The sequence below is a fragment of the Actinia tenebrosa genome, unplaced genomic scaffold (genome assembly GCF_029948245.1).
Source record: "Actinia tenebrosa isolate PJP-AT-01 unplaced genomic scaffold, QUT_ActTen_1.0 PGA_scaffold13__45_contigs__length_12533684, whole genome shotgun sequence".
Taxonomy (NCBI): domain Eukaryota; kingdom Metazoa; phylum Cnidaria; class Anthozoa; order Actiniaria; family Actiniidae; genus Actinia; species Actinia tenebrosa.
This window is the reverse complement of record NW_028292573.1, coordinates 9,899,676-9,910,734: the sequence shown is the minus strand read 5'-3', so window position 1 is coordinate 9,910,734 and position 11,059 is coordinate 9,899,676. Positions and strand designations below refer to the sequence as shown.

The following is an 11,059-nucleotide window of genomic DNA, read 5'->3' as shown; positions in this document are numbered from 1 at the left end:
AAAGATGCTCAAGAAAAGTGTCGGGGAAAGAATAAGCCCAACTGATGCACTAGCTCATCCGTTGTTCTGGACGAATAGTAAAAAAAAGGATTTCCTCGTTGCTGTCGGAAATCAGCCAGAATTTGAATCATGGCCTTCCAAAAGGAATTTTCCTGAGACTGATTTGGAAAGAGACTTGAAGTCGCTCAAGGTTTTTCAAACAGTAGTGAAATGTGGTTCGTGGGATGATTCAAGAAATAAACTCATGCCTAAATTTTACGACGAAATGAAAACATGGCGGAATTACGACACTACATCTGTCGTGGACTTAGTGCGACTTATACGAAATGGCTACTCCCATTACGACTCGTTGTCACATAAAGTCAGGAGAATGCTGTTGACAAACTATGCTTACTTGGATTATTTTCCTGATCTTGTCATGGAAGTCTATAAAGCTGTGACTGTTCGTGGATGGAATTCTAGACCTCAAATCAAAGATGCCATGACCAAGCAAGAACACGCATCGTCACGTGACTTTAATCACATTTAAGTCACGTGACAAACATCGTTTTATTTGATAGCGAAGAGCGTTTTCTACGTCTTCGTAAAACTCGTAACGCTGTAGCGTATATTGATGAAAAAACGACTGACTAAAATTGAAAATGCCGCTCATAGACTTTACTCTGGAAATCATTTAAGGCCAAGAATATTGTGAATCGTGACATGAAGCAGATGACAATTTGTCACACAACTTTGATCAGCTTATAGTCACGTGACAAACAATACCAAACACCAGAGATGACGATTAAATTGAACTCCTATCGTCGTTACTACACTGGTAACGCATTTTTCACAGACAGCTGAGAAAAATTATTACTGGTGTTACTAATAGTCCTTTCTAGCTTGGATTATTCTCCTTGTCTTGTTACGGAAATCTTCAAGGCTGTAAATTATTCATGCATGGCAACAATTCAGACCTGAAGCCCTAGAATAATGTTGTTATGAATAGGTAAGACGACTTTTGATTAGGCATTGATTAGCTTTAACAATTTATAGCTTAACCTTTGGAGACTATCACAGTGTGGACACAAGAACTGCGACCATTTTTACAAAGTTAGAGAATAAAATGTCGGTAAAAACACAACAATCCAGTTTAAGGCAAAAAAAACTGACCGTGGGATTAAATGATTGTGATTGGCTGAGGTCAATGGCGCTCTAATTCTGCTCTCTCCTGATTGGCTACAGTTTTCATTCTATATCGTGATTGGCTAACTTTGTAAAAGCGGTCATGTATAGTACCTATAACATACATCAATCTTGGTAGGGTATAGAACTATTTCTTAAAACATCATTCGGAGATATGAATCTGAGACCAAAATTAATTTTATGAAGGAAAGTGATGACGTTTTTGTCTTTTTAATAGTAGTTAGCAACCAGTCAAGATCTAAAGTTGCTACCACCCTTGAGTGATGACCTGCGCTTGCGAATTGGTCCAGGTTTCAGATCGACAATAACGGTTTTTATGATTACTTCTTGTATCTAAGAAAAGCATTGTGATATGATGCCAACCACCCTCACAAAAGCTCTTCATCATGTGTTACTTTGTTCACCATCAATATTGATATCTTATTGGCAAATAATTTACAAAGTCACATGACGTATTGCTATATGCATTGTATGTAAAACAATATTAGTATAACCTTATAATTGTTCATATTTCAAGTACATTTAAGGATAGGAACAGTATAGCAACATTTAAAATAACTGGCCAATCTCTACCGCAGAGTCACTACGGAGCCTGTCATTCATAAACCAGACCTTCATTAGTTTGTGCCCAGAAACAAGTCGTAACAATGATGGGGTCGCGAGTGACCAGTAGCACCATGACCAGAGAAAACTGAACATTTTTGCCAATTCACCATTTTCCATACATCGGTTCACTGGTCAAACTAAAAGCATTCAGTCGAGGTTGCAAGATTCAAATTTGAATAATCCCTTGAATAATCCGCTTGAGTGCTTTGTGTTTGACCAGTGAACCAATGTATGGAAAATGGCGAATACTCTAGTTTCCAGTACTCTGTTGCTCAGGGTTAGCCTCGACTTTACGCAGAATATTCATGTGTTTCAGTGAAAAGCTATAAAGCTGAGTCCGACAAGGATTATGGGTAGATTCATTTTTCACGTTCAACCGCTTGATAACTGATTATGGACTTACGACTTGCATCATCGAGCTGCAGTTTGCATTAAAAAAGCTTTGTATATATATATATGCTTTTTTGATATAAAAAGTTTCCCATGATGCTCAGTGATCTCAGCTTTCTAGGTTTTTGGTGGCTAACTTTATTGAAATAAGTGTATTCAAAATGTTTTTATAGTTGAAGTTGTGCTTTCTTTACTTCACCGTTGGTATTTGTGAATATTTAGACACTAAACGTGGTTAACCCTGAGTAAATGAGTCTGTAATCAAGGAACGTCTTTCATTTTCCTTTCAAGGGGAAACCAAAAACAAGAGTTAGAGGGGGAGGGGAGGACAGGGGTGTTATTAATCGCATTTTCTGTTGTCTTAATCATTGCTTCAAACAGACAGCTGCATTTGATTTCTCAGGCCATTTTATATGCTGTATTATACGAAGTAGAAAGCATGCTTTATTCTCGTTGCTTCGTACAGTTGTTACGAATAATGAATAGCTAGCTAGGTTCTATACCTACTAATGGTTTATCACAAATCCAGGGCTCTCTGATTGGCTGAACTACTAGAGGTGTATTAGTGATAGACCACAGGTAACGAAAGGTTCCGGGTTTGAAAACAACGCAACAAATAAGCAATTTCAACCTAATTTCAACATCGTTTGTATTCATTTATTTGACCTATTAGTAGGTTAATACTAAAAAATAGACCTCTCGCCCGCATGGGCTATAGACTCGTAGACCATTCTGGCTGCAGATCCAATTGTTAAATATCACGTTTAATGTCATTCTATACGATTAAAATGTAATAGATATAAATAGGTTGTCTATCTAATATCATCTGTAATATATTCAACTATATTTTATGATTTATCTCGAATAGATAAACGCTAAAGATAATATTTTTAATTGCTGGGTTTCAAATCCCTTGAAACATGAATAACAATGAAACAGCCGCCATCTTGGTTGATCTAACAAGAGAAGCTAATGAGGAATTCTTTGTTATCGTCAACCAAGATGGCGGCTATAACGTAACATGCACCTGCTTTAGAAGTTTATAACAGTCTTTGAATTGCATGGCTGTTCAAAACGGTGGTCAAATACTTACCGTCCATGTCAGAAAGGACTTGAAATTCAGCTGATGAACATTCTGCACAAGGCAATAGATGACGTCAAGTGAAACCCAGCAATACTGTACGAAGGGATGATATCAAATCTGCTGTCCGTAAGAAAAAAAGTTAGCCAATCAAAATCGCACTGAGGTGTCATTTTTTCTTTTGAAATTTTGGATGTCCAGGCATCCAAATAAAAACAACTTTGGTAATGATCATAGTGACGCAATATTTTATGATTGTGATATTTTTATTTTTATAGTACACTCAACAAAATTACTTGACTGTGATTGGTCGAGAGGAGTACAATTATAGCGTTAATTGTACTCCGTAGGAGTACCGAATTAAGTCGCTATGGCAACAAGGCCAAAACAATGTCGAAAAAATTATTTTCTATCATTTTGTATTTAAAAAACATAAATAAAATTTCAAAGCCGTAAGAACTAATCTTTTTTATGCATTTCAGTTGCGCGATGGACTGAAAATCGGCCGCCAAATAGACAAAGATGAACGGCGTCGCTTCGCATTTTTTACTAAAATTTTGTTGAGTGAACTATAAACAAAAAATCGCACGATCTTCTCATACAATTTGGAATTAATAGACACTCGTAATGTTTTGAAAGTTCTTTAATTGCACTCGCCTAAAGGCTCACGCAATTATAAGAACTTTCAAAACATTACTCACTGGGAGAAAAAACAGATTTACGCTTGCAGGAAATTACAAGGAAACGTTCAGTAAAGACCAAATTTACGTTGATTTACATTAGTTTTTTTTTGCATTGTAAATTCAAAGTTTACTTCGAAATTTGCTGTACAGTAAATTTAGTAAACGCGCACTTTACTATGGTATGAAAACGGAATTAAATCATATAGAAAATATGATCTTTACATCGCTATGAAATGTACGTAAATATTACATTAAATTTGAAATTTTCCAGTCTCGTAAAGTGTAGTAATTGGTACAGTAAAGTTGGCCTTTTTGGTCCCCTTAAATGCACGTAAATAAAATATCAAATTTGAAATTTTCCATACACTTAAAGTGCATTAATTCCTTATAGTAAAGTTCCCGTTTTTGGCTCATTAAGCTAGCGGAACTATACCAAATTTTGAAATTTGCCATACCAAAATGTTTTTTTTTTTCAAATGAATATAACAATACAACATATTATCTTTATTTTTTTTAAATATTTATTAGGAGAGTAATTTCTGATACAAGTAACATAACAGATTTTTTAACGTTTCCAATAATTAATAAACAATTCAAGTGATCCTGCCTTAACAAAACAGCATGATTTTCTTCAGAAAAAGTCAAGAAACTTGATGTTTTTTGTTTTTCTTGCCGATCTTTAGCAAGTGCTCTTTATTTTCATAAAATTCCTTCTTTACAGCCCAAGAAGGAAATGATTTGGGTACAGGCCTTGAGGAGGGCTCATTGGCTTCAAACCTCTTCAGAGCCATTCGTTTTGACCTTCTAGATAAGCTGTCTAAATGCTTCTTATCTAATGCCCTAAGCATTGAAGTCAGCTCATCTGAGCGCCATTCTAGAGGAACTATCACTAGAGAGTTGTCCTCGTCGTCGGAGTGTTCTGAACTCATAAAGTCCAGATTCATTACTCGCAAATGCTTCTTTCTTTCTTTGTCGTCAATTCTACTTGTTGACATCAAGATTTTCTTGCGTGCGGCCAATTTCTGAAATATTGAATTAAAACGAAAATAAATCATGTGCTCGATTACTTCGTATAAAGAATAGCATACATTGTCGGGTTCCAACATAAAACATAGCAAAGTTGAGACCGAAATAAAGGTATTTTGTAAAATGATATAATTATCCTCTGATAACATTTGCAATGCACAGTCAATATGAAATGAAACGTACGTTAATTTCCGTGCAGATTTTACATTTTCGATGTTTTGAACTCGACAAAGATATTACTGAATTCACGTGCCAATCATGATATCGCCTATTGTTTTGATGATAAAAGGTCAGCAAGTCTGCACTTACCCTTTTTCTACGTTCATATTTCCTTTGGCGTGACACGTGGTTATCAAATTGATTTTTCTTCTTCTTTATGTGCGCTTCATAGAGAGAAGTGTAATACCTTTGCGTAGCCACTGAGAGATAATAAAAATGGTATCTATAAATATAATTTCGCTTCAAGCAATTACACTTTTCTTTTACTTTTATTGTACGATATCACTGCAACACCAACCTCTAATGGATCCTCTTGGCGCATTTGGATACCACCCTTTCACTATCTTCATAATCTCTACACTAGTCTTCACGTTGCTTGCATCTCTACGTCTAAAGAAAAGCAGTCCGAGATTTATTGAATTGCACGATGAACAAACAAACGGACGAACGAATGAATGAATGAATGGATGGATGGATGGATGGATGGATGGATGGATGGATGGATGGATGGATGGATGGATGGATGGATGGATGGATGGATGGATGGATGGATGGATGAATGAATGAATGAATGATGTACTCAATTTTGTTAACACACCCTTTATCAAAATTCCACAGTGCCAAATCGTTTTCTTCTTCTTCCTCCACGTTTTTTACAAGATCTCTGTAGGCAGATCTCACTGCTTCCTGTATAAATAAAAAATTAAACGATGTTAATCTCAATAGCATTGTTTCTAAGATGTGTTCAACAGAACAAAACTTACTCTTATTTCATTTGGAACTTGGATCTTTTTCGCCCTTTCTATTTCCTCTTCTTTATTTTGAAGCTCCAAAATTTCTTTGTTCTGGGCAATTATAGTTTGCTGGTTTTTAAAAATTTGTTGAAGAATATTCATATCTGGCGTCACAGCTGAAAATAAATTCAAAAACACGTAAGAACTTTTTTCGAGACATTCATTAGGGTATTAAAAATCAAGCTACACGATTTAAAGTATTTCAATATGATAAATGCCTACGTAATTGGATATCGTTCATTACGTCATAATTCTGCGGACATAAGTTATACATAATTTATGCATGTTGGTTTTTAGGTTGTACAATTAATTCATGAAATTTCGATCACCTTGTGATCACAGAGTCCCAGAAAATTGTGTATATTTTCTATTTCATACAGATTATAGGTTTATGTTTCATAATACATGCATGAGGTTAAGGAATCATTAGTAAACCCTGTAGCATAGTAAATATATTAGTTTTGGCGCGATCGAAAGGTATTTCATTTCTGTAGAAAAATGTAACCTTTCATTAACTAGCAAAAAATTGAAATTAAAGATAAACAAAGCAAAATTGAAAATTGCACATATTCCCTAATTCATACAGATTAAAGGTTTAGTTTTCGTGTTACTTGAGGTTAAGGAAAGATTAGTAAACCCTGTAGCATAATTAAATTTTCTAGTTTTGGCGCGTTCGAACTGTATTTCATTTCTATAGAAAAATGTAGCCTTTCTTCCATAAATAGCGAAAATTTGAAATTAAAGATAAACAAAGGGAAAGAATAATTTATGGTAGTGATTTAAAAAATAGGAAAAGTAAGAAGTAAACATAAAATCATAAATTTTGGCGCCAAAATAATTATGTTGACCTTGAAAAGGTATGAAAACGCAATATTGCGCTACTGGAACATTTATTTAAAACAAAAATATTTCAAGTTCCCGATGATTTACCTTCTTTGCTGACCTTCTCTTGAAATTTCATTTTCTTCTTGAACGTTTTTCTTCTGAAAGTTTTTCTTCTGCGGGTTGCCCAAGGTTGTTCTAATTGGCGCCAGTTTTCGATTTGTAGCTTTATCTTCTTTTTCGCTAGAGCTAAAATCGGACGAGCTTTCCATCATAGCGATCTTTGAGCTTTCGAAAATTTGGTAAGAAAAAAACAAGAAGGGTAGAATTTTCAAGACCTCGGTAAAGCAAAACTTCTGTACTCGACTGATCAAGGTTGTGAACTGACGGAATGTGCCTGTATGAATGACCCAATGTCGTTATCGACTGATTGCTCGAGTGTATTAACCTAATGTCAAGTTTCTTGACAATACCTTATATCAATTTCAAGATAAAACTGCAGCATTGTCTATTTTCTTAGTAACATTTTTGTTGTAACGCTTTCCTGGAACGCTTTATTAAGCAATATTTCAAGTCAAAATTCGTTCATTTTCTGCAACTTGCCATGGAAAGACCTCGTAAAAGAACCAGAACTGTTTGTCCTGGATGTGATCAGTCATATTCCTCACGATATTTTATCGAACATAAAAAAGAAAATTACTTTGGAGGGGACAAATGGCTTTGCTCAACAAAGATAGGTAATGTTGAAAACACCGCTGCATTTGACCATCACTTATATGATTATGACGATGTTGAAACTGACGAAAGCCTGATTTGTACGTCGGATGACCCAATACTGGACGTCGATGGTCACCAAGAGGAGTCGCATAATTCGAAGGGAGAACAAACCAACCAAAATAGCGCGGGAACGAGCTGTCACGTTGCAGAATTGCCCATCGAAGCCGGTCATATGAGCGATGAAGAGTTAGATGACGAAAACGAACAATGGGATGAAGAAATAGAAGAAGTCAGAAATGACACTGATCAGAAAGAAACAGATCAATATACAAAACAAAAATGCGCTGAACATGGGCTATTGAAATGGATTTGCCTTTTTATAAGTGTATGGCAAGCAACATCTGCCATACCGGATAACGCTATCAGATTACTACTAGAATTTTTAAGTGCCCTTTTCAAGATTCTCGGGAAACACTGCGCATTTGTCGCTAATTTGGCTGCCGTATTTCCTTCTTCAATACATACATTGTGGAAAATTCTTAAGATAGATGGAGACGAATTCATAAAGTTTGCTGTATGCCCCAAATGCAATTCACTGTACACGTTAAAGGAAGCTGTAATAACCGATATTGGAGGAAGGAAACGAAGCCTTAAGTGTACTTATGTAAAATTCCCTAGTCATCCTCATGCGGCAAGAAGACGTCCATGTGGAGAAAACATAATGAAAGAAGTTATGCTGAAAGGGGAAAAGAAGTCTTTTTATCCTCGTAAAGTATACTGCTATAAAAGTGTAATCGATTCCCTACGAAAATGCGTGTCATCAAGTGCTTTTCAAATGGACTGTGAAAAATGGAAAAATCGCAAGCTGCCTGAAGACGTTTTTGCTGACGTCACAGATGGTAAAGTCTGGAAGGATTTCAAAAACTTCCTAAATCAATTTGGCAACTATGGGTTGATGCTAAACTTTGATTTTTTCCAGCCTTTCAAACATGGAACGAATTCTGTTGGGGTGATATATTTAACAGTCATGAATCTCCCAAGATCAGAGCGCTTCAAGCTCAAGAACGTAATACTCGTGGGTATTATACCTTCTATCAATAGAGGTACATCTATAAATCCTTTTCTTGCCCCATTAGTTAAAGAATTAGAAGAATTATGGGACTTAGGATTTCAGTCAAAGTCTTTCTTAAATGGAGCAATACATACTTTCAAAGCAGCGTTGCTTTGTGTGGCATGTGATCTGCCTGCCGCAAGAAAAGTTTGTGGGTTTTTGTCCCACTCAGCAAAGCGTGGCTGTTCAAAGTGCTTTAAAGTATTTGGTGGGGATTTTGGAAAGAGAGACTATTCCGGTTTCGATAGGGAAAACTGGGGAGAGAGAAACGACAAAATCCATCGGGATGCGTGTGAAAAATTGAAAACCTGCTGTACTCAAGAAAAACTATCAAACCTTGAAAGTGAATTGGGGACGCGATGTTCTGTATTAAATAATTTGTCTTACTTCTCTGCAGTTAGATTTTGCATCATAGATCCCATGCATAATTTATATCTTGGGACTGCAAAAAAAAATGATTGAAATTTGGATTGAAAAAGGGATATTAACGGAAGACAAACTCCGTGAAATCCAGAAGAGGGTAGACAGTGCAGAAGTAGCAAGTGACATTGGTCGCATTCCTTCAAAAATAGCGTCAAGTTTTGGAGGCTTCACAGCAGATCAATGGAGAAGCTGGACAAACCTTTTTAGCATAAGTGCGTTACAAGGAATTTTGCCGAAAAAACACTTGGAGTGCTGGCGAATATTTGTCCAGGCATCACGTCTGCTCTCTTCTCGCGTGATTCGTTTAAATGAAGTATTAGAAGCAGATAGACTTTTATTAAAGTTCTGCAAAACAATTGAAACCTTGTATGGCGTAGACGTTGTTACACCCAATATGCATTTGCATTGCCATCTGAAAGAGTGTATCATTGATTATGGTCCTGTCTTTTCTTTCTGGTGCTTCAGTTTTGAAAGGTACAATGGCATTTTAGGAAAATACTCAACAAATCAAAGATCTATTGAAATTCAGTTGATGCGCAAATTCTTAAGAGATAATCAGGTATTTCACCTACAATCTTGTGAAGATTCCTCTTATAAAGACTTAGAGAAGATTGTTCGAAAAGAAAAAGAAGAAAAAGGATCTCTTTTTGAAACAAGCATCGATCCAGAACGTGTTCTTTTTGTTTTGGAATATGCATTGCCGTGCGAGAACATTCCAAAAGATTGGCAGTGCGACACTGACATCTACCTGCTGCGCCCTCCAAGACAAATAAAACTGTTTACTTCTCTGGAGCACGACAACATTAAATCCGCATATAAATTGTTGTATCCGCAAATACAAGACAAAAATGCCCAAGTTGAAATACCAAAAGCATTTTCACGTTACAAGTCATTTTCCTTTGCCGGCGAAAATTTTGGCTCCGAGCTTACTAAGAGTGAAAGATCCTCTCTTATAATGGCATCATGGGTCGGGTATGATGGAAACATTGCTCTTCGATCAAGAACGAGACCAGGAAGAGTACAATATTATTTGCTGCATAACATAACTGATGCCAATGGTGTTTGTAAACCTCATTTATTTGCAAAAATTAGTTGGTTTCAGGCTCTAGACGACGACGTGAGAAATCTTTGTGGCGATCCTGTAGAGCTGTGGTGCAGAAGCTTATACGAAATCGATGGTCCTGCAAGCTTCATCCCAGTTCAACGCATACGGTGCAAATGTATAGCTTCAATTCATCTGTATAAACATGAACAGCTTCTGGCTATTACGCCAAGGGAACGTTCTTTTAATATTTAGCAAATCATTTGTATATCAGTCCGGTATCAGTTTAGGGTATTGTGTGATGCTTGTGATCGATGTGAGACTTTTTTTTTTTTTTTTTTTTGCAAAAAAAATCAAAACTTCATGGCTTTTGTGATCTGAACGTTTACCACTGGTTTATAGCATAATTAAACTTAAGTAAACATTAAGTTTACTTGCGTTTGGATATCAACATTAAATCCTATTAAATCCGGAAATTACAATAGAAATTAATTTGAATTTACTTGTAATTTACTTCTAAATTTACCATCAAATTTAAGATTAACAACAATGCAATTAAATCTGAAATTTACTTGAGCTTTAAAACATATTAAACCCCAAATGCGAAATTTACTTAGATTAAATACCATTAAATTCCAAAACTTGATATTTACATTGCAATTTACCATAAAGTTTAATTATGTAAATTCGATTTCTGATGCAGTGACTCGTGTCTATTAATTTCCAAATTGTACTCGAGATCGTGCGATTTCCTATACTAATGACAGGCATCTTTAATTTTGATGGTCAATTTTTACAGGCTGCATGACACCTCAGTTTTGCAGTGACGTCATTTATACGTCACTATTTCAGATCAGCTTGTTGTGGGGCCGTTTTTAGGGGACATATTTCGTCCCCTTAAACAGCCCCACAATGCACTGTAATGTCAATTCGACCCGATTTTTTCCTCAACCTCGGAAG

At 35.9% G+C, this 11,059-nt stretch overlaps 2 protein-coding genes and 1 pseudogene across 4 annotated transcripts; 2 read left to right on the top strand and 1 right to left on the bottom strand.

Annotated features, from left to right (window-relative positions):
- The first annotated feature begins 4 nt into the window (after positions 1–4).
- LOC116308903 (uncharacterized) lies at positions 5–3,493 on the top strand. Of its 2 annotated transcripts, none has more exons than XM_089028827.1 (2): positions 5–988; positions 1,406–3,493. In XM_089028827.1, exon 1 carries the CDS (start codon positions 5–7, stop codon positions 527–529), a length of 525 nt encoding a protein of 174 aa, XP_088884953.1. In that variant the 3' UTR covers positions 530–988; positions 1,406–3,493. The 2 variants fall into 2 exon arrangements, with proteins under 2 accessions (XP_088884953.1, XP_031575283.1); XM_031719423.2 differs by having other exon boundaries at positions 1,403–3,493.
- A 989-nt stretch (positions 3,494–4,482) lies between these two features.
- Positions 4,483–7,355, bottom strand: LOC148911801 (uncharacterized). Of its 2 annotated transcripts, none has more exons than XM_089028824.1 (6): positions 6,915–7,355; positions 5,955–6,100; positions 5,789–5,877; positions 5,489–5,580; positions 5,155–5,390; positions 4,483–4,967 (listed from the first exon to the last, which is right to left on the bottom strand). In XM_089028824.1, exons 1-6 carry the CDS (start codon positions 6,943–6,945, stop codon positions 4,587–4,589), a joined length of 975 nt encoding a protein of 324 aa, XP_088884950.1. In that variant the 5' UTR covers positions 6,946–7,355; the 3' UTR covers positions 4,483–4,586. The 2 variants fall into 2 exon arrangements, with proteins under 2 accessions (XP_088884950.1, XP_088884951.1); XM_089028825.1 differs by having other exon boundaries at positions 5,281–5,390.
- Positions 7,308–10,482, top strand: LOC148911800 (uncharacterized; annotated as a pseudogene).
- The last annotated feature ends 577 nt before the right edge of the window (positions 10,483–11,059 follow it).

Excerpts from the sequence above, each read along its gene's own strand:
- LOC116308903 (XM_089028827.1), top strand. The coding sequence starts at position 5 with ATGCTCAAGAAAAGTGTCGGGGAAAGAATAAGCCCAACTGATGCACTA.
- LOC148911801 (XM_089028824.1), bottom strand. The coding sequence starts at position 6,945 with ATGAAATTTCAAGAGAAGGTCAGCAAAGAAG. Across the intron at positions 5,878-5,954 it reads AAGTTCCAAATGAAATAAGA|GAAGCAGTGAGATCTGCCTA; the intron begins GTAAGTTTTGTT and ends TTATTTATACAG. Across the intron at positions 5,581-5,788 it reads CTGTGGAATTTTGATAAAGG|ACGTAGAGATGCAAGCAACG; the intron begins GTGTGTTAACAA and ends GCTTTTCTTTAG.